The sequence below is a fragment of the Onthophagus taurus genome, chromosome 6, assembly GCF_036711975.1.
Source record: "Onthophagus taurus isolate NC chromosome 6, IU_Otau_3.0, whole genome shotgun sequence".
Taxonomy (NCBI): domain Eukaryota; kingdom Metazoa; phylum Arthropoda; class Insecta; order Coleoptera; family Scarabaeidae; genus Onthophagus; species Onthophagus taurus.
The window spans coordinates 6,764,680-6,788,999 of NC_091971.1; the positions used below are offsets into that span (position 1 = coordinate 6,764,680).

Genomic DNA, 24,320 nt, shown 5'->3' on the forward strand with positions numbered 1-24,320 from the left:
TATTCATCGGTATTGCAGACTATTTTTGATCATCTGTAACCAAACTCCTCTGGTCGATGTATTTAGTTGTGTTATGCTTCAGGAGGTTTGTGTATCGTGAGACAATCTATATCAGTGATAAACAGCTTTCTTTGTTTTTTCTCTTCAAATAATAATTTAAATCTTTAAAATAATGAATGAAAATGTTTCAAAATAAACTTCAATATATTTAAAAAAAATTTCATAAAGAAAACATAATTAATTTCTTGTTTGAATATTAATTATTTATCAAAGCTCTGTAGGTGTTTATTTATCATAGGTGTTACCCACGTGGGTGTTAAAGGTTATATCCCCGGATTTCTGTATACCCTACGAGAAAGATAAAAAAGTGTGGGCGTCCTTCCTTAGTACAACAGCGTCGCCGCAAAGATGGCGCTGCATATTAAAGTCCAACTCATGAAGCGCTTGCCCGGAAAAGCTTTTGAGATCAATACTTGACGTTCCGTGACGCAACCGGAGTACCACGACTCCGATTGGCCGATCTCGACTCATCCTATTATTTATTAACAGCGTATGAATGGAATACGGCAAACTGTGATATTTGGCCGACGTTCGGCGTCCACCGCAAGAACTAAACGCGAACGAACGAACGGAAAACCGCGTCCAAGAAACTGGTCGTTTTAAGATTTAGTTCGCGAATCCGGGGGATTGAGACTGATTTTTTTTCTCGTCTCGTATCGCGAAAAGTGGAACTGATTCGGGATTCCAAAGATGGACGAGATCCTCATCCGGTGGTGGCGGATGCCGAGGTGTTGCGATACGTAGAATAAGTCGTCGGTTGCGAAAATTTTTCTTTTAAGAGTTGCCGATGTTGTTGCTGGACAAAATGGAGGAGGGGCCCGATCTGTCTCACCTTACTCCTGAGGAGAGGGCCATCATTGAATCGGTGATGATGCGTCAACGACAGGAGGAGGAACGAGAACAGGAAATTATGAGGTAAAATACAAAGTTCTTGTTTTATGTTTAAATATTTAAAAAATTTAAATTGAGAATATAAATTATTTTTTCCGTATTAAACAATATTTCCATCTGAAATGTCGACTGTTCCTCGTCGTCTTTACTCGGTCAAATTCTGTTTATTTTTAGACGGAGGTTTACAGATGCGAAATCGATATGGTACGGTCGCCGTTAGTGTGCTGGTCGCGGATAATGTCAGTGTCGGTTTCAATTAGATGAGAATTGAGTATTGGACGGTCTTTCATATATTTTTAAATCCTTCTACCCATATTGATCGATTTAGACTTAATAAAAAAGATTCTATTAAATATACAATAAGTAATCCATATTTTGATTTGTTATGAACATTGCAGATAGTAGGAGACTCAAAAAGAACCAACTTGATAAATTAACCAACATATTTTTTGATAACACCGACTCCAATTGATTCTAAATTATAGCTTCACATATTGAATGTATCAAGCGCATCTCTAAAAATTTAAGGATTCTTGATATAGACCCATCATCTTATATATTCACAAATAGATGCGATAACAACAACGTTTATGTAGTTACATTAAAAGTTAGATTTCTGTAATATCATGTTTAAGATATATATTGAGTACGCACAATCATATCAATTAAGCTTTGACACATCAATTAATAATCCCATCTCTTATTTAAATTAGTGTTGTATAATAGTCTTTGTAATTGCTATTAAATTCTCCTTATGATACTTAAAGAATCGTATCTATGAATGAATAGGTGATATTTCGATTCATATCGTTTCGGCTAACAATTATTTGTTTCTGACATTATTGGTGCGATTCATACTCTAATTAAAGTTTCTGCTTAATTCCATGCCACGTGGATATTTTCATGTTGTAGGCGATTAGACCAACAGCCGCAGTGTTTAGTGAATGAAGCAGCTAATTAAAGGAAGACTATATCATTGTCATTTTGCTATGTATTACCATGTTGTCCGCCAAAAGCATTCAATTAAGTAATAACATCAAGGATCAAATTTGTCATATTGGAGCTACTCGTTCCAAGACACTGTTATGTTCTTTATCACCAGACAACTATACTAAAAGTTCTGAGAGTTTAATATCCATCAGCTATTTATAGACTTCAAACAAGCTTACTACAGCGTCAATGCACCATCTAAATTAGTGAGGCTGCTCAAATACACAATATTACACAGCACATGCCGAGTTACTGGAATACGCTGGAATATATTATAAGAAGAACCGGAGTCCATCTAAATGCAACCTTGATGAACAAATCCGTCCAAATGTTGGAATATGCAGATGACTTTAACATCCTTGAAAGTCAAGGAAACTTTTGCAAAGCACGAAACCACAAGAAGTAAGATTGGGTTAAGGAGCAAGGAAGACAAAACCAATCTCTTGATTCAGAGTAAAAGTATCTTCATTATCGTGAGACTACAACTTCAGCTACCTGGACCAGCGGAAATCGTACATTCTTCTCTGTTATAACATCAAACTTTATAAATATAAGCGTTTATGTTTGCATCTTGAAAAGTTATAATCTGTTTTCGCCATTCTAAATGATGCTGTGTAATCTTCGTGTACTTTCTGCTTCACTCGTAAAATCGTTTTTCTCTTATACTACCCGCAATAATTATATCAACAACATAATTTGCAACATCCTCGAGTCCCTGAAGCGTTTGCTCTAATGTCTTTTGAAACATTACTTAATCTATTTACATTAAATAGCCCTTTGTGTATGGACCAAGTCAGTTTGAAGTTTCTTCGTATAACCGTACCTGGTACGTAACTACTTAAACTAATTTTAGTTTAATTCCCTCTTATTTAATTTAAAAAGAATATCAACTTTTAGAGGTTATTTTTTTTTCTATTCCTGTCAAAGTCAAATTTTTAGGGTTTCGGTTGGTGTTATTTATGTACTTTTCTGATTTTTACTACAAATTACTGAAATTTGAATTGAATACAAATTAATGAAAATAAACAATTTGATACCAAATTAAAATTATATAAGTGTAATTTTAGAATCGAAAAGTTGATTTGAAAACATGATTTATTATAATTAAATTTCCTGTTAATCTTACCAATGGTTACCAACTTACAACAATTTGACAAGTGTAAAATTACATTTAAATTAGGGATATTGTTAATTTAATTATGTGTATTAAGTTCCACCCAGTATTGTATTTATCACGATTCTATTTTTAATTTATGCGTGGTTTCTGAACATGAATAAACGTGTAAAGGAAAATTTATATTCCTATTTCCGGGAAAACTTTCATTTATCGTATCCATCAACCAGTGGCCATTTCTCGAAAACCGTGAAGCCGTTGATCTTTGCCCTTTGTCCACGATGCGATTCATCGATTCTGCAGCAGGTATGTTCCCATCGGAAGACCCGTGCCTATTTTCCCGGGATACACGCGTGGGTGACTCCACAAACAATTTTCGCTTAATAAATTTCCATTTAATTAAAACGGTACGCCTACGACTTTCTGTATTACAAATCAGTTTTAAAATAATTAAACATTCCAAGTAGAAATATAAGCATTTCTTTTTTTTTTTCTTTTTGTTGGGGAGATTTAAATTGAGAGATTTTGATAATCCCTATTAGCGATTCAAGGGTCGTTTTCCTAAAAGGGCTCTTTTCGCCATTCACGCCATTATTCATGACAATCGCCGTGAGTTATCGCCGAAGAGAGATCAAAGCGTCGTACGTCATTTGCTAGAGGCGATAATGGGGCGATCCCGATAAGGAGTGGTGAAGACGAAGGAAGGAGTTGGGAGTCACGATTCTCTACTTAGACCATCCAAAATTAAACGTCCTCCTCCGTGTCGTTAACGGACAATATGGTCTTTGTTTCAGACGAAAGGCCGACGAAGTTCAGATACTGGAAGACACGATAAGGTCTAGGAGCGAGCAGCACAAGAAGGCCGGCATCGAACTGGACGCCACGTGCCACATATGTCTCAAGACGAAGTTCGCGGATGGAATCGGACACATATGCAACTACTGTTCGATTCGATGCTGTGCCAGGTGCGGTGGAAAGGTCACGCTTAGGTCCAATAAGGTATGTGAAACTATTTCAAATAGGATTTTAAATTTGAAGTTGTTTTAAATTTTGTTTTTCAATTCAAACATTTTTAATTAATTGTAATCTTGTAATCAATAATGGTTTGAGAATCTGGGAGGATTCTAATTCCTAAAAGATGTTCTAGTACATTCCGGAAACTATTCTTATGTAGTCACGGGATCATTCTCGGAGGCAAACCATTGACTACGTTCGGGTCTAGATGGTAACGTGGGCGGCCCATTGTTGGCGCCGTGGTAGAGTGAAGCGTGGGAGTTCTGACGTCACGGAACCGGATGTGACGCACCATATCGATTCTGTAACGGCATCAGCGCCCTCGGCCGAAATTTACACTTTAAATTCACCTACAGAAAAGCCTTTAGGCTGTATACGAATTCTTTCAAACCTATAGATATTTTAATCATACTTTTATTTCAATTAAAAAAAGGTGGAGGCGCCGGGGTTTTAACAAACCTAAAAACCTACCGATTTTTTTTGATTATAGGTTGTGTGGGTTTGTATTCTTTGTCGAAAAAAACAAGAATTGTTGAGTAAAACCGGTCAATGGATGAGCGGTGGAATAAATTTGGTCGAAACGGAAATACCTCAACAACCGCAACAGATTCCACCATTTGATAAACGACCGAAACTGGAAAGGGCGCATTCGGCGGCCGAAAAGGAAAACCAACCTCTTCAGCGCTCCGGAAGTGCCCTTAGAAGGCAATATTCGGAGCAAGAATCGGCTAATCCTCCGTGCGGGTACAACGAAGATGATCCAAGATTTTATCAGGGCGAGATTGAGGGTCTTATGCGAACTCATCCACATCTCGTACCTAGAAGGTAAAAAATAAAATCAATTTATATAATAATATTCATTATTAATCAAACAAGAAACATTAATATGTTAATCAGTGTTTCTACATGTTTTAACATGTTTCTATCTCTAGTGTTAGTTGTAATGATAGTGCAACTGTTAGTTTTAGTTTTAGTTGTTATTCAACACCATACGCTCTACTAGAAAGTTTTAGGTTTAGCCTTGCGTCTTAATCAATATAAAATTAAATCTTTTTGATTAATTTCCTATGTCTATGATATTTTTTTTATTAATAATTTTAGATATCCAGATCCTGAACCAGAACCCTCACCAATGGATATACCTCAAAGAGGTGTATCCAGTATGGGTAGTGCCAATAAAAAGAAAAGGATCGCGTCAGCAAAAAAACATCACCACCCATCTCATCCCCAACTGCAAGCATCCTTTTCATCGTCGGAGGAGGATCTAAAATCGACGCCCGAATACGGCAGCGACGAGAGAGACAGCGAAAAGGGTGAGTCCGTAGAGAGTTAAGGTGTGATGCGTTCAAACATACGTATTTCCGAAGCGACGTCGTCGTCGTCTGCTCAGTTTCCGGTGAGCTTTCGTCGCCGATACCACCGTCGCCGTCGCGAAGATGATACGCGTTCTCTATCGTAATAACGAAACGTTGTTGCTCCCATGTTCATTCCGTTCATCATTCCTTTATTCACCTATTATTTTTTTGCAGGGAAAAAATTAAGTGTGTGTGTCTGTCTCTCAAAAATCTCTTTGATTTCCGACGGTATTTTTATCAATAAAGATGTTAAAACCGAAATTAATTGATCTCGCATTTGGTTTTATATTAATAAAAAAGTGTTGATTTTTATTTTGGTAACCTTGGGGATGTTAAACGAAAATCGCTGGGAAATGGGGTGGTAATTTATTATTTAGATGAGTCCGAGGGTTGCACAATGCGTAGACTGTAGGGAGATGGAGATACAAAAGTACTGAGCAAACATCTATGTCACGAGTGTCGACGGGATAAAAGAACTTGTTAGGTGAAGGCCGTTTGATGGTCGTTACGAAAATTGTTACGCGTCAGCTTTTTTTATGAAGGGATAATGTTGGTTTATTTTCAAGTAAAAATTAATTACCCAGAAACTTCTTTGGTAGTTATTTATATACCAAATCTGCAATGTTGTAGCTTTTAGCCGAGGTCGATTGTGGCCGAGGTAGAAGTATTTCTTCTGCCTCGGCCGCAATCGATTTCATCGCAATCAATTTCTTCTTTTAGGTCTAAACCACTTATTCGTTATATATATTTGACAATAATAAGTATTTATATACCAAGACCGCGATGTTGTATCTTTTAGCCGAAGTCGCTTGCGGCCGAGGCAGAAGTACTACATTGTCTTCTTGTAAGTCTGAATCTCTCATTAATAATATGTTCGTATATTTAACGATAATAGTTGTTTATATACTAAATCCGCGATGTTGTAACAAATCATGTCATAAACTAGAATCTTTAAGCTTCAATTTAACATAAAAATCATATCATTACCTTTAAAAATACAGATGATATGATTTTTTGAAAATTTAATATGTCATATTCATAAATTTTACAGTTTCCTCTTTAATCATTTTTGTCTGGAAATTTTATTAATATTATCGTATAGTTATTATATCATGTCATAAACTACAATCTTTAAGCTCCAATTTAACATATACATCATATCATTATCATTAAAAATACAGATGATATAATTTTTTAAAAATTTGAAGTCATTTTATATTTGCAAATTTGGAAGTGTTTTCTTTAATATCTTTTTTCTGGAAATTTTATTAATATTATGATATAGTTTTTATATCGCATCATAAACTAGAGTATTTAAGCTTTAATTTAACATATATATCATATGACAATAATTAAAAATACAGATAATATGATTTTTTGAAATTTGATGTTATTTTATATTTGTAAATTTTACAGCATTTTCTTTAGTAATCATTATCTGGAAATTTTATTAATATCATCATATCGTTTTTATATCATGTCATAAACTAAAATCTTTAAGCTTCAATTTAACACATATATCATATCATTACCATTAAAAATACGGATATGATTTTTTGAAATTTTTATATAATTTTATATTTGCAAATTTTACAGCATTTTCTTTAATAATTATTATCTCGCAATTTTATTAATATCATCATATAGTTTTTATATCATATCATAATTTACAAACTTCAAGCTTCAATTTAACATATATATCAAATCATTAACATTAAAAATACAGATGATATGCTTTTTCGAACATTTTATATTCGTAAATTTGACAGCATCTTCTTTAATAATTTTTTTTTAGAAATTTTATTAATATTAATATATAATTTTTATATCATATCATAAACTACAATCTTCAAGCAACAATTTAACATATATATCATATCATTACCATTAAAATCCGTATTTTTGGGTCGCTTGCGGCTGAGGCAGAAGTGTTACAATCTCTTCTTTTAGATAATAGTTAAAGGATTATAATATGAGGATAATAGTTATTTATATATCAAGACTGCGATGTTACAGCTTTGGCCTTCTTTTAAGAATCTCTCATTAATGAATGAAGAATCTCTCATATGTATGTATGTATATTTTGATTGAGAATGATATAGTTTAGATACAAAAAATATTTCTTGGTGTTGCGGTATCTTATTGAAGATTGAAGCCGTATATTTTTCAAATAAATCGAAACAAATGGTATTATAGATGTAATCCAACACCATTATTATTATAAATCCTTTGTCGGTTAAATTTGAACGAAATCATCTTAAAAAATAGTTTCGGTTTTAACATCTTATTTATGTTGGTAAAAAGATTTTAAAAATACCTCGCGTATGTCTGTTACAAAAGTGATAAACTAACATCATTTCTTATGTATTTGACACGATGTTGCGGCCACACAGACGTAAGTAGAGTAACGTGTGGACCTACCACGGAAGCGGACGTTGCTTACGAAAAAGAAAACAAGAAACTGTCAGAGAGACTAACCAGGCAGGCGATTTTAGATGAGAAAATCAAAAAATTTCTTGCGGTGAGCGCACGTCCAGAGATCCCCTTTTCTCTCTCTCTACCTTTTTTTGCAGAATTGGTCTATGTTGTCTGCATGGTGAATTTACACGCGGCTTGCACACAAGTTTTCCTCTTGCATTACATTCGTATCTTGCGAAGAGACTCGCTATCGTCTACCAGCAGAGATGATCGGAACTCGTTGTTGCTACGATGGTCTCTCTCTCTATCTATCATTCGTTTTTGTTACTTTTTGTGCTAGATCTAGTGTGTTCAATAAAAACGTAATAAATTTAACCAAAAATAAGATAAAATCATTTTATTGAACATACAAAACGTTTCTTTCAAGTTATTAATTTTAATTATTTTTGTGTGTTTTCTGGTCTATAAAGTTCTTTCTCATTTTTGTTCATCATTCATCAATTTAATTTCATTGTATTATTCATCTCATAATATTTAAAAGAATTCCTTTTCAGTGAAATTAAATCAAATGGGTCAAAAATCGAGTAGAAAATTAAAAATAAAAAAAAGTAATTATTACTTAATTAAAATTATAAATACTACTGGTAAGTTCAGATTACACGTAAGATAACGAAAAATGTTTAGGGGGTAATGGAGATTGGCCACCGTTGAGCCATTACATCATGGCACCTCAACAACATCGTCCCCTACAAGATGTTACAGCTGACAACCGATGTTTCACCGAGAGAAGAAAGAAAACGGTTCGTTTCGATCAACACGAGGCATGGGATAGACAGGGTTCGCAGGATAGTCATCGGGATTCTGGAATTGATACATCTTCTACTTTCACGTCTAGCGAGGATTCGACACGAGGCGACATGCCAAAGGTGTCAAAGAAGTGAATTTAGAGTCATTTTGATAAAGAAATTAACTTTTTTATACAATTAGTTACAAAAATTAATAACTAATTGTATAGATGATAAACGTTGTTTTATATTAGAAAATTCTATGTTATAATTAATAAAATCTTTATATTAATAAAATCAAGCAAGACATAAAAGATTTTTGGTGTAAAACAACGTAACTCTTTAACGTACTTATTGCACCAAATTATTATTTCTTAACAAATTCATAAAAAAAGTGCGTTAAAGGGTTAAGAAAAATAGAAGAGTAAATTCCAAAATGTCGATTAATAGAGTAGTGAATCCATTCCCATTGTGAATATTAGCTTTAGATATCGTTTAGAATTAAAATTTATATTTTTTTAAGAAGAAGAAAAAGTATATGGGATATATCAAAAGTAGTGTGCCAAACGATTCTGAATAGAATAACTGATTTTACACTAAAACCTTTCTGGAATATTTTCCTTTCACTTACTCATAACTTATTTTTTTTTTGTCATATAGACTTTTCGAGAAATTAGGCAGTGAATTCATAAATGTTCATCTATTATGTTCTTTACCGAATTAGTTAAAATGTGTTTAGAAGCAGCCAGATTGATTGACTCAATAGCTACGTTATTAACTGATACTCCTAAATATAATCCGAGCGAGGCGCTACAATCCCCCAGAACTGCGTATTTCGTGTTAATACATCAAATCTAGCGCCTCGCCCGCAAGCGACCTCGGCGATGTGAGGAGAAATCGTTTCTTATACATTTTGATAAAAATACAAAGTAAACACTTGACCTCAAATTGCTGAGGTCGCTGACGAACGAGGTGCTAGAATCCTCCAAAGCTAACGATTTTATGTTGACATATCAAATCCAGCGCCTCGCCCGCAATCGACCTCGGCGATGTGGGGCGATATTGTTCCTTTTACATCTTTGCAAAGAGCCGAGGTTCATTATATATATTATTAATATATATTATATGTGTGTATATAACATATACATATTATTAAGATGAGCCTCGTTAATCGTTATCAGAATACAGTGATTTTCTAAGATTTTCGGCTTGTTTCGATAGCGTGCTAGGAGATCAAGCATCCGAATCAGAATTATGGAGAGTTGGCACTATCATGGAATCTCATCGTACCACAAATATAATTGTATAAGGAGCGTATTGACCATAGTTTGCCTTGCGGTCGACGAACTCTAATGGAAGCGATGATCCTAAACCTTCAGCTTTTAAAATAAAATTTTCAGTATACGATCTTTATTGGTACACCACTTTTGAAATACTTTATAGAAAAACTTTTAGAAGAAATAGCTTTATTTTCACATTGATCTGTCATGGCTAATAAACGAATTACCGTTCATAAAAGTTTCTTAAATGTACTAATTGGATTAGAGCGCTTGAAGTTTCTGTATTTTTTTTTAAGAAACTCCCAAGACATTTTGAACAAATTATCCCTTACTTTCTTTGATTTTATAAAGCCAATAACATTTTAAAAGGGATAATTTTATTTTCGGTAGATATAAGAAGAGTAATTATATACCTATAATTAGTTTTTATACAATTTTACTTCATTTTATCATAAACTTAATTCGTACAAAAGTAAAATTGTATTTAGTTTTAAAATTGATCTAATTATAAATAATTTGCATGTTTTTATGTGCATCTTTCTATTTATTATATCTATTGCTTAAAGTATTAATGCATAAGCATGGCTTAGCACATTTTTTAAAAAAGCGTTTTGTGTTGATCTTTTCTTAATCGGTTGCGTGCATTCCTTTCATTTATCTTGTAAAAAATCATGTTCGCAGAGCTATGATTGGTGGGTTAACGTCTTGTAATATATCACAACTGGAAAATTTCGTGAAAAAAATCGGTTGGATTTCCCCGCATTGAAATCGAAAGAAATCAAAAGGAACAAAACAATCGTTTCTGCGGCGTTAATTCTTGGCCGGTTCATCTCATCGTATCTTGTCCATTGTAGAAAATGCGAGGCGGTATAAATAGGGCAGCCAAAGAGGCACAAACGTTTTTGTGTTGATTTTTCTTGTAGACAATGTATCTCGTACACATGCCATTTGGCCGATTCCCAAGAGGGGCGTAGCGCCGTTTTGGCAGTTGCGACTTGCCGATGCGATGTGGCGCCCCGTAATTTATTACTGCAGTCAAACAACGGTAAAATTATTTCCGAATAAGACGAACAAGCTGTGGGTCCCAGAAAACATAACTTGAAATTATTACCGTAAATCCGATTCCCAACCAGTTTCGAAGGTGCATTTCGAGATTTTCTTTTTGCTTTATTTTTTTTGTGGCTAAATGGTTAGATACGACCCGACGGCGTCTGTCTAAACTTGAAAATATAGTGTTTGCAAGTTAGTGAAATACTAAACGAGCTCACGGTTTGTTTTCGTTATACATCATGAGTTTAACTCTTGTAATTTACACCCCGCCGTTAATTTTTTTTTATTAATTCCAACTTGTATTCCAAGTTTTTCGTTTCGATCTTTTTTTTATTGGTTTATTCTAAAATACTCCAAATATTAATATTAATTTAAATAATTTATGTTATCTGCAATTTCCAGTAACTCGATCGTTAGTGCGTGCGCAAGTTGCCTTCTGACTCACGTTATACGCGAATATTTTTTGGATAGGTATAATTTATTAGTTTTCAAAGAGAGTGCTTTTAGAGTAGTTCAATGTTGTTGGATATTACAACTAAAAATGGTGGTGAGTTTTCTTTGTTATTGCAATAAGAGCTTTTAGCTTATTGTTAAAGTTCAATTCAAAATGTTTTGACAATTATAAATCTACTAAATGATTAAATGTTGAGAATAACTGACACGATTACTGGAAGCATAAAACATGCTCTCTTCATTCTCTAAACATACTTAACATTCTGCGTCATCGGAGAAGTGCAATATTAGCAAAGCGTAATCCTCTGCGTTTAACTCCCCTTGGCCCATTTATCAAGGGAATCCCGGGCAAGCTAAAAACCCCAGGATCGGAATTATAAACCAGCGTTTTCAGGGTCATTAGCTTCCAGCATGTTGTTCTTTGACAGCATCCTCTAGTTTGTCGGAAAGGATTCGGTCAATTTCTGGGTTTGAGCATCTCTCCATTTCACCACTGACCTCTTTCTCCAAGTGGCCAAAGTAGTGTTTAGGGTGTGCTCTTCGTAATCCCATGACGTTCGTGTAAAAATTGTCCACAACAGTGCATCGGTAGTTGGGTGCTCAATCAGGTTATTACACAAACAATAAGAAACATTTATTGGAACTAGCAATATGGTATAAAAATTAATATAGCGTGATAAACTTACAATTACAACAATTATTGGCACGTTTATAACTCGAAATAATTCACGTGACAACTAATCCCTTGAAATTTCAACTCGTTGAATAATAATAACCCATGTTTTCAAGCACGTTTGTGATTTATCACAAATCAGTCCAACGATTCGATTGTTTTCGTAATGAATCATTTTTCCAAGAATTACTTAATGGTTAAAGCTAAGTTTATTAAATAGAGACGTTAATTGATCAATATCACCTTCGTAGTGTCATCTCGACGATATTTTTCCAATATTATTTTAAGTAATATCTCTCTTTTTGAATTAGCATCCGTTATCTTGGCAAGTATCCGCGGATGGGACCCGAATGATCGGTCATATGATTCTAAGAAAAGGTACATCTAGAGAAGCGACCGGTTCTAGTGCTGTTCTGCTAGGTTTAAAAGTAGTTGGTGGTAAAATATTAGAACATGGTTACAAAGGAGCTATTATTGAAAAAGTGAAAAAAGGCAGCATAGCGGATGTTGAAGGCCAACTAAAAGCAGGTCAGTTATTATTTTTTAATATGATAAAATTTGTGAGATTGATTTGTTTTTTATTTAAGGCGATGAAGTTATTGAATGGAATGGTAGGTCATTACAAGGAAAAAGATACCAAGAGGTAGCTGAAATCATTGCCGAAAGTAAACAAGAAGCTAATGTCGAATTAATAGTATCTAGAAGTATGGGAAGTAGAAGAGCTGCTCAGGCCAGTTGGAGACAGTCTGTGGCTCATAGAGGTACGACAAAAATAAATAAAAAAGAATAAACAGTTCAATCTTTGGTAAGACAATCTTTTCTTGTTCATATTCGTTTTTATTAACGCACAGCACCGTTTTCTCTTTTTCATAAACACTAAAGCACGACACCTTCACTACACGAATCCTACGGGAACTTGACCATCATACGTATTGAGTGTAAGCAGTGTGGATGTTAAGATGACGTTTTTGTAAACACTTACATGTACAGTGATTCGTTGTGTAATACTGGGAGCAACAACTGTTTTTTTTTTATTTTAATCGAAACTGTTTTTATCATCCGAGTGTTTTAGTGTTTATGTGTAGAGACGATGATTTGTAAAAATATGTAAAATCACAACTCTTCCTTGTATTATGTCTTTTATAAATTTATAAATAGAAGTCAAGTCTTCAAAATTAATATGAATTTTGTTAAAAATTTGTATTAAAATTTTTTTTAATATTTATTTAGGTCAAGCCCAATGGGTAGAATCGGAAGGTTATGAACGACCACACGTTCTAGTTACATCACCAGGAAGTCCTGAACGACCAAGACCCGGTCCAACGATGCCTCCAAGTGTCGGGGGACGCGTCCAATTACGAATAGTCTTCGAACCAACCACATTACAACTGCTAGTGACGATAATTTGCGCATCTGGCCTTATGCCAAGATCGCCACATCAACAACGGAATCCTTATTGCAAACTATTCCTCTTACCGGATCGATCGGAAAAATCTAAAAGAAGAACGAGAACGCTCGCTGGTAACTAATTAAAAAATCATTTTTAAATTTTTTTTAAACTCTTTTAAATCTAGGTACAACTGAACCAATGTGGAACCAAACCTTCGTTTACTCAGGTCTTAGACGGGCCGATTTAAAACAAAGAGCTTTGGAAATAACCGTTTGGGACTATGAAAGATATGGACCAAATGATTTCCTCGGTGAAACCGTCGTGGAATTATGGTCTTTTGAAGATGTTCCTATGTGGAAACAATTAGGTGCACATGAAGAAGTTGCTTTAACGCCAAGCGAACATCTTTCTCCTCCAAGCACCGGTTCGAGATTTTCCGATTCTGATACTCCATCTGAATGCGAAATTGATGGTGGAAGAGAGCGAAGAGGAGCTGATGGCGCTAGTGTGAGTAGTGTTGGTAGTTCTACTAGTCCACCAAGAGAATCTGATAGGAGATCTAGAAGGGACCAGGAAACTATGTCGAGTTATTCACAAACAGCTTATAGAAAGGTTTAATTTAAGATTACTTAGAGATTATTTTATAATGATTTTTATTTTTGATTTTTAGAGTGGAATGGCGAATCAAAGATCTCATTCGGCGGCTCCATGTGAATCCCCAAGTATGCACATGTCTAGATCACGTTCAAAATCTCCTAGAAGATCAGCAACGGATCATCGATCTCTATCACCTCCAGACGTCCGGATAGAATACCCACCTTCTTCTTCCTACTCAACTAGATTCCAATCGCGATCGGCAACGGCAACACCTACAGGTTCTCCAAAAAAGCGTCATCTTCCCCAAGTACCACACGCTTTGGCACGTGCTATACAAGATCGGGTTTCGCAACAAGACTTCGACGAACGTCCTTCGCATCACGGAGGAGGACACAGTGGCCACGGAGGTGGACGACATCGCGTACGATATCACGTGCCAACGTATCGGATGACCGGAACAGGTTGGGAGAGACGTCTAAGTGGGCTTAGTGACAGTGATTTGGCAACTCATTCGAGAACTAGGAGGGCCCTGTCGCCGGATCGAGGCGATAGGGATCCCTCTGCACTCGTTGATTTTGATAGTGATATGGAATCGGTTGCGTCGGTGACGAGCAGTGCTTTTTCGACACAATCGGAGCGACCAAGAGGAAATACAAGAATAGTCAGGTAAGGACAAAACATTTTTTGGACAACTATTAATCTTTTTACTCAATTAAGTCAAATCAATTATTTAACATGTTAGCGGTTGCAAATACTTGTGGGAGGTACTGCAGTATATACTCTTTTGCCAGCAGTTCCTAGTCTTTTGCCATTAGTGTCTAGTCTTCAACCAGCAGTATTTACTATTTCCAGCAGTATCTGCTCTTCTGCCATTGGTGTCTATTTCTATTTGCAGTACCTAAACATCCAACCCAAACGTTAACATGTTTACGTTACAACGGATAGCTCAAAAAAAAATGTTATGTACTCAGCCTCGATTTATTGAGACACAGATAAATAACCTTGTATTTTTTAAAACATTATTTTTCACAGTTTGTATAAGGCCATCAAAGGAACTAATTCATATAAAGATCCAATGAAGAATGACTTTAGTAATCCCATAGATAACGCTTATTCTTATAAACTTAAATGCAAAAGAAATTCCATTTTGGATCAATGTAACTTAGTTTTTCCTTTTGCTATTAATCACCCATCACCACCTTGTAATGCAAAAGGTGATATTTCTGTTATAAATCCTAAGTGCTTTAGTTGTAGTCAAAAATCGAATCAATTTAACAAAATTAAGCATAACGGTAGTTCTAGTTTCGAAGATGATTCTGAACCGTGGTATCCTAACGTAATTAAAGGTATAATTAATAAAGTAAAAACTGATCTCATCTCAAATAGGAGACTTTCAAATAGTTATTTATTAAATAGACAAAATAGTTTTGAAGTTCCTGTTGAAGCAGATGTACCTAATAATATTCGCAGAAAATCCAGTAATTTAAATTTGTTAGAAAAAAGAAGTTCCATTGAAACTGTCGTTGATAGAAATGAGTATATGTCTCGAAGTAATTGTAACAATAAAGATGACCCTCAAGAATTAGGTAGAATTAAGTTAAGTAATTCTGGTAGTTCGATCGCTACTAGTTCTTCGGCTAGTTGTAAAAACGCTTCTGATATCGACAGCGCTGATTATGGGACCGGAAGTGATAGATATCCTTACGCCACGCACAGACATCCATCGACGAGAAGTAGAGATAGGGAACGAGAACGGGAGCGAGATCATGAACCTGAACAAATGGATCATCATCAGTATCATAGACAACATAGAGATGGAAGTGTTAAAAGGGGCCAATTTACCAGGAGTTTGTCCAATAATGAAACTCCAGCTGATGAAAAAGCAGGTAAAATATTATGATGTTTATTTTTTTTTTTGTATTTATTAAATTAAATTTAATAATCATTTCTCGTATTTAGACGGTAGTTTGAGTGATACAGCCGTTGGTCAATTGCACGGATTGGAGGTGCCTCAAAAAGAACCAACTAGAAAAGATAGTCACCGTGAACGCGATAGAGATAGACAAATTCAATTTGGTGGACTCAATAAAAAAAGCAGTTCTACAAGTCAACTGTCGGCAACAGGTAAGAAGAAAAATTTGGGTTCAGGTTTTAATCTCAAATTTTCTTTCTATGTATTTGTATAAATATAGTGTGTAAAGTCATGGTGCAATTTTGGTCGGTCAGAGGAAAGTAACAAAGCAAGATAGAAATGTGAAATCTCCACCAAATAAAAGGAAAACTCTCTTAGTTTCATATACTAGTACTATCACTAAAACTAACACTAGACCTAGAACAAGAAACATTCGGGTTTAGCCGTGCGTCTTTCAAGACGGCTAAACCCGAATGTTTCTAGTTTTAGGTCTAGTGTTAGTTCTAGTTTTGGTTGTAATTCAGCGCTAGGTTGTTGTATATTTTTATTGTGTGTGGAACGATTATCGTTTAGATGTGTGTAGGGTAACAAATGGAGGCCAGAGCTGAACAAGTATGAAACTTGAAGAGTGAAGATTTCACACTTCCATCCTGCTTTGTTACTTTTGTGACCGGTCAAAAATGCATCATAACTTTATGGACACACTTTATATATTTTTTGTATACTAATTTTACCTCTCGTGTGATTTTTTAGTAGTGTTAGATAATCGCGATACAAAATTGATTCATTATTCAGATTTAAACACATTTAATAAAATACTAAGAAGTGCGGCTCTCAATCCTTTTTGAACACATTTATCCTACCTCCATTTAAAATTAAACTGTAGGTCGAAAGAGGCGGATGGGTTTCGGAAAGAGAGGAAAAACTTCGTTTACCGTCCATAGATCTGAAGAAGTGATACCGGGAGATGTAAGGCTCTCAAAACAGGGATCTTCAGCATCTAGCGAAGGAGATTTATCTGCTGATGGCGACAGGTTGGAAGATTTTATAACGATTTTTAACATCATGATTACATCAGTTATCTCCATAATTCTTATTTCCTTTATCCAATCCAGAGAGCAACTGCACATATCGTACATAGAGAGAGCACAAAAATAATAAGTAACAAAAAAATTTTGAGAATTAAAAATAGGATGAAAATGAAATTAAGAAATAGGATAAATTGCTGCTATTTTATGTGATATTTGCACAATAAGCTTTAATTGTTAGTAAAAAATAATAAAATGGAAAAATAAGAAATAATATATAACAATATATTCTGTTATTTAGTTGATATGAAGTTCTTCTGTTGGAAAAATTCATCAAAAGTATTATTATCGAAATCTAATGTTCGATGAAAGCAGTTAAGAGCTTAGTTAGAGTACATTAGGTACAGTAGAGCTCTTCTAAAATAGTTTTTACCCCTTTATATTAATTTTCTTTTGGGACAAAGTTGCATGTCCAACGATTTTAGTTGAAACATTTTCAGTTTCACACGATTATTTTCGCTGTTCTTACTGTTACTTGTAATTATTACATATTATACTGAGATGATTTTCTTTTAGTATTATTTCTATAATACATTTTTATTAATGGCAAGTAAAGTAGTTTTCTTTTCGTAAATTATTATTTTATTATGTTCTTAGTAGCGGCTATGCTTGCTATTATTGTTACTATTAACTATTGACCAGCTAATATTATTGTTACCAACATTATTATTATTAATATAGATCGCTTCTTGCGATTTAGGTTCTTAGGCAGAGCTGCATTTTAGTGAACACGATGTCTCTCACGATGACCAAAGGAATTTACAGGTTTCCAAAAAAAAATCAAAACAAATAATAACGCAGTGTACAAATTATTATTTATTTTCTTTTGATAACGAAAAGATATTTTTTAAAAAAATATTCGGAATGTTTCTGACGAGTGAAAAACGTGTTTTGTAACTCTTTAGACAGCGGATACAGTACTAGAAAAAGATCGGCCTCAAACATTCAACGGTCCCAGGAAGTGGTTCCTGCGAGATCTTCGGATACCAGTCAAAGAGCTTCAAGTTTGAACTCGATCTCTAGCTCGGAGGGATCATCGTAAGTATTTACTTGCAAAAAAGGGCGCAACCGAAACCAAAATTCAATTCAAAAATAATACAAAAATAATATACTTTATCCACTTGGTTGTGTTTAATCTTGATCCTATCTTTCGAAAAGTGTGCTCTTCTCTTGCTCTCTGGCTGTCGTGTTGCATTAAATCAATCTGATTTCTTTTTGTTTTATTGATGGTATTTTGGTTATATTTATTCTCTCTAGTTGTACATGCTGTCATTGTACGAAAATTTTGTGCAATGTTTTCAGAAATGATTAAACCCCGCGTGATTTCCTCACTTAATATATTATAAAACATTTCTTTTTTTGCTTATGTAAATCGAGTTAGAAATAAATTCTTCACCATTTTAATGAGAATTAAAATAAATTAACCTTAACAAGACAACAGAATTAGATTTTAATCAGTATTTAGACGCGTTGTTTTCAAAATCACATCACTTCACGCTCCTTGATTTTCCTGTAAGAACAAAAAGAGACACTTTCTGCACATTCCTGATCTGAACAGAATCTTATTGAGATCAAAGCATCCAATCTCTCAATCATTACCATCTATTAGATATATGTAAGGGTGCACACTCTCTTGCGGACAAGTTCTTTCTAAGACATCGCCTTTCATACCATCCTCATAGGGTCAGTTATACATTTTGATAGGCTTGATAAATTTGGTCATTTAATGGTGAGGCAAATCAATGTCTTCTTAGAAAGCAGGTGTCTCTAATTTAATGACCACATAATCTAAGCAAAGTTCCAACAAACTCTGAAAAATTGACCAGGGTCGGTATCAGAGTTGGGTTGGCATCACACTACCTACAACTTGACGCCGTTTTACAAAGCGTTTCTTTTACGTATATGGATTACAATCATTTCTGAAAGCCCTGTACATTAATTATAAAGATTGTGTGTTTTTTACGTGAGTATTGTTTTATTTTTGTATATTAAAGTGAGTGCTTGCCACAACCGACCACAAATTTTATTTATTTCGTAATAAAAATTTGTGGTATATCTCACTTTGCAGCAGCAAAATTTGATAACTTATATTCGAGCCAGATAAGTGACTGGGAAAATCACATTTTGTTGCGCTCCTAAAAATTGAACATGATATTGGGTTGTTTATCCGATATCTGGGGTAAATCTATTTGCATATCGGCTTGTACGCAAATGGTGACCGTATAAAATCTTGGTATGTATCTATTTTTATTTTATGGTATAATTTAATATACACATGTGTTGTGTGTAGTCTTTTTTTGGTATGATTTATATTAAAATATAGCTCTAAGCATGATGTAAATATAATTTGCCTTTTTACGATATAATATGATTTCGAAGTTAAAAAAAAATGATATAAAATTAGGTTTAAAGGTGTGTCTAATTTATGTGTAAGAATAGCATGCTTTTCGCACAATCACCATTGTTAAGCATGGTTTTTGACTACCGTTGATGAACACGGTTCAGTGACACTTTTCCACACGATTTTTTGTTAAAATTTATTTTTATTTTTTTTACTTAACTCTGTAAGATCACCTTGGGAATTTCCTAGCAGTAGCTATTGGCCCGGTTATTCTATTTCTCTCTATGTACGTACCTGTGTCTGCTCTACGCTCATTTTTCAGTAACATTCGATGTATACTTATACATTTCCGATTTATTATTATTATTACTATTCATTCGATTAAAAACATGATCCCTTTTGATATTAAATGTTGTGGTATATCACTATTTTCTGTTTATTATTTCAAATACTCTATTCTTGTTAGTTTTCTCACATTGTTGTAGTCTCTATACTTGAAGGAATGAGTAAGTTAAAATTAACGTAGTTAAACGATTCGGGGTTTTAATCAATTAAATTCTTCATCAGAAAATAATGATATCCAATTAAAAAAAACTCTCAGACATGTTCTCGTACATTCAAGCTCACTCAAGGATTTAAATACCTTATTCACTAATTAGGTGGTCTCCCTTATTAAGATTGGCAGGGGAAGGGGGTCAATTGGCAGAATTCATCGATGGTTTGGGACCTGGGCAATTGGTAGGAAGACAAGTCCTTGGTGCTCCTGCTTTAGGAGATATCCAATTGTCGTTGTGCTATCAAAAAGGATTTTTAGAGGTTGAAGTTATAAGAGCTAGAGGACTTCAAGCTAGACCTGGATCTAAAGTATTACCAGGTAAATTTATTATTCATATTTTTTATGTTTATGTATTAATTGTTTCTTGATAAATAACGATTTTTATCATTTTTAGCACCTTACGTAAAAGTTTATTTGGTAAATGGAAAAAAGTGTATAGCAAAAGCGAAAACATCGATGGCAAGACGTACTTTAGATCCTCTCTATCAGCAGCAATTAGCATTTAAGGAACCATTTCAAGGCTGTGTATTACAGGTTTTTTCCCAAAATGTGTTTATTGGAGTTGTTTTTTAATTAATTTTTTTTATAGGTGACAGTATGGGGCGATTACGGTCGAATAGAAGGTAAAAAAGTGTTCATGGGTGTAGCCCAGATTATGTTGGACGATTTAAACTTAAGCAACATCGTCATCGGATGGTACAAGCTCTTCGGGACGACGTCCTTGGTTAGTGGACCTTCCTCGATCAGCCTTTCACGCAGGAGTTCAATGGCTAGCCTAGATTCCCTTAAACTATAACCGGATTTATCCCGTTACGATAACGATCTCACCTCATTGTAGCTTTTTATAGAAACGTCATGTGAAACGCTTTGAAAAAGTAACCGAAATCCGCTTTCACACTCCCTCTTTGTGCCTTGTTTCGTTATAAATGGTTCCTTATTCACCCCTCAGCTACTTGTCATCATCTGATTTCTTATATTGCAGACTTCGAACGCTGACCGCCGTGTCGTTTAGGTACGCCGGTGTATCTTTATTTTTTTTTGCTTTATCAGTGTGATTTTTTTCGCATGATTTAATCCCGAATCTTTCATAATCGTATTTGATCCTTTTAAATTTGATACTAATAATAATTATCTTGGTGATTTCTTTAAGATGTTTTAATTAAATTTCAATGTTCATTAATTAATTCTTTTTTTGTAGTGAACTATGAAGAAAAGGTCGTCCAAAAGGAGAACGACGAAAGACTGAAGCGGAGAAATCGCATCGGTTGTTACATAAACTACATCATCATTTGTAAAAAGCTAGAATATGAACCATATACTTATGATTATATCCCAGAATGAAACAGCTAAATAAATAAATAAACGAAGTATTTCAATGATCGCAAAATGGTGCGTACTTAAGAATTATAGATTATGACTTGTAGACGTTAAAAAACATGGGATAGTGTGAATCTAGTTCAATAAGAGGCTAAAAATACTTAATATAAATATTATATAAAATGAGGAGGAAATCGTCTAGGATATATGCGCACACATAAAGACATAACTGAATCATATCCATTATTAAATTATAATGAAATACGTTGTATGTACGGAAGTGTGTAAAAATAATCGCTGAATATTTAAAAGGATGAGGATAACTTTTACTTGCTTCCGTATAATGGCTTTATAATGGAATTGATAACCGCTTTTTTACTTGAAATAAAATAATAAAATTTCAAAAACGAAAAAAAACCATCTATAAAATAAATCTAAACATTAGATAGATAGAACAAAATATGGAAACGAAAGTTAATGAAAATAACGATTAAAAAAAGAACTAAAAGAAACTTGTATTATATGTATTGTACTTAGGCCCACAGGAACAACAAAAAAAATTCAAACAAGAAAATGTATATGATGAACGTTTGTTGTAACATATAAAAATACTAATTTGAGATGAATTAATATTAGTTGTTAAATTGCATGTGATATAAAAAAAGAAAACCGGTGTTACGATATGGCCGTGCTCTTTTTCCCATCATTTTCTCGCTTAAAGCGTAATATTTAACTGAAAGGTGAAAATAAAATAGTTACGAATCGTGATGTGTCACTAAATTATCTCACCATATAATGAGAAAATGAATACTTTTGAATTTTAATTCATCATCATCAATGACCCGACAACCCTCTTTGAGTTCAGGACAATTTATCAATAAAAAATGTTTATTTAAGTGTCCTCAATCATTTCTGAAAATTAGTTATTCTGTAACATCCTGTATATGTCGCAGTATATCTATAAAAATCTTAATGCATGTTTTATTGGGTCACAATTATACAATACAGTTGGTTCCTTATCTCCAATATATCTGGTATTGTTCACCTCACCTCTTACAGAGCAGTGATGCTTAGTTTATATCTTTCTATTTCGCTTATATATCATTCTTTCATTTTTCATGTTATCGATCTAAATTACATATTATGGTGAGATAATTTAGGTACTCATGTATAAACAACTATTTTTATGAAGGATTTACTTTAATTTTTAAAATTTTTTAAAAAATTCTTTTTATTTATATAAAAAAAATCCTTCCTTACAAAAAGTTGTTAAAAATTTGAAAGTTACTTTTCGAATTCGTGTAGATACCAGTATAAACCTCTCTATCAGACAGTTTTTTCAGACATCAGCTCGGTGCCATTTCGTCCCTTTTAAATATTAAAATAATTCTGTAAATAATATAAAAAAGAATAAATCCTGGGTTTGCTTGAAAACATACAGTTCAGAGTTGAGTTCGTAATCCTAAGGTTACGACTACCATTAAAAAAAAAAAAAAGAAGAAACAATAGTTTAGATTTTGTACGCGAAATAACTATATTATTATTAAAAATAAATTAAATAATAAAAAAAGAAAACGTGGAGAAATAAAAATTAAATTAAAAAAAGTATTTAAGTATAACATCACACGTGTAAATACATTATAAAAGAAGACCCCTTGAAAAAAAAAGAATAAAAATAAAAACGTGTACGAACCCGTCGTTTCGTTATTAATTATCATTATGATTAAATTATTATTATTATTATTACTCTACGATTAACACCTAAACAAAAATTCGTCAGCAAAATTCGAGGTAAAATGTTAAATTATTAAAAGAAACTATAAAAAAAAACGATGTGTCGCTGTAAAGTAAAGGGCTGGTTGGAAATGAAGTGTTAATTTTTTTTTTTAATTAAGAAAATGAGATAAATTGATAAAGTAAGTTATTGGGCAAGAGCGGCACTTCATTATTTCCCCATCCCTTTTCGCTTATATGACTTGTATGCTTTGTAAAATTGACCGTACGACGACAGCATATCATAATGGGAGGTGTCGAGAGGAAATAGTCCACATTTATGTCCGTCTGACACATTCACTTTGACTGATGTATCCATTTTACCCAGCCCATGGGCATGACAATAAATAAATGATCTATGAAATTGTTTGTGTTATTTCACCATTTTAATAAATCTTTAAGAAAAATAATATCTAAAATCAGTATAGAGACATACAGAATTTTAAAACTTTAACGCCGCCTCATAAATATAGAATATCGGATAACTATGTTGTAAAATGTTACGAAATTATAGTACAAATTAGATTATCCACTGACATGATTAGGTAGATCTTGATAAACTTGTTTAATAAGGTAATAACCATATCATCTTATAAATCTACGTAGTATAACGCAAAACGTTAATAAGCTTAGCCAACATTCTTCACATGGGTGGCATTGAGTTTAGTAAACACCATCTATAAATATAGATAATACGCCCAAATTGGTTAATGAAACCAGAGGGTCATTACAGCAACGTAGCTAATAACTAAGCATTAAGAGAGGTAGCCCAAATAGGTAGTGCCAAAGGATAATTAGAAAAAAGCGTGTCCAGGTAAAAGCATGTGTGTAACAGCCAGATTATGGATTGATAAATAATAAATAAGTAAGAAATTTGAGTTGTCTCAAACTTAAAATCTGTTAAGTTGGTTATAATCATAATTGGGTTATAATTATTTGTAAATAATGTTGTGTTGGTTCGTTATAAACAAAATTCAACTACAACATATTTTCCTAGAATTTATAATTTTTGAGCTACAAAGCTTTTTATTCAAAAACGTTATATTATTTTTTGAAATGTCATTATTGGTAGCGCCATCTAGCGGGATGTTGTAAAATCTTTTAACATCGATTAAATATGTGTCAAAATTCCACATTTTTTGAAATAAACATCTTTATATGTACTAAACCGTATTTTTAGGAGTACTAAATCTCTTCCTATCTTACGTGACTATTAAATGAAATGTTCACCACTTCGTTTAAGCATTAGGTCGTGGATGTGCG

At 33.6% G+C, this 24,320-nt stretch overlaps 1 protein-coding gene across 11 annotated transcripts; it reads left to right on the forward strand.

The window, feature by feature from the left end:
• The first annotated feature begins 422 nt into the window (after positions 1-422).
• Positions 423-23,421, forward strand: LOC111427679 (Rab3 interacting molecule). Of its 11 annotated transcripts, XR_011640796.1 has the most exons (18): positions 424-975; positions 3,850-4,054; positions 4,560-4,894; positions 5,171-5,382; positions 5,599-5,652; positions 7,818-7,945; positions 12,395-12,611; positions 12,671-12,844; positions 13,314-13,604; positions 13,658-14,085; positions 14,144-14,736; positions 15,739-15,956; positions 16,030-16,194; positions 16,869-17,016; positions 20,071-20,285; positions 20,362-20,501; positions 20,557-20,979; positions 21,166-23,421. XR_011640796.1 is itself a non-coding variant. In XM_071197128.1 (17 exons), exons 1-17 carry the CDS (start codon positions 848-850, stop codon positions 21,166-21,168), a joined length of 3,849 nt encoding a protein of 1,282 aa, XP_071053229.1. In that variant the 5' UTR covers positions 443-847; the 3' UTR covers positions 21,169-23,421. The 11 variants fall into 11 exon arrangements, 3 of the variants coding, with proteins under 3 accessions (XP_022918679.2, XP_022918680.2, XP_071053229.1); XR_011640797.1 differs by lacking the exon at positions 5,599-5,652 and having other exon boundaries at positions 427-975; XR_002707971.2 differs by lacking the exons at positions 5,599-5,652; positions 7,818-7,945 and adding an exon at positions 8,527-8,768 and having other exon boundaries at positions 431-975.
• The last annotated feature ends 899 nt before the right edge of the window (positions 23,422-24,320 follow it).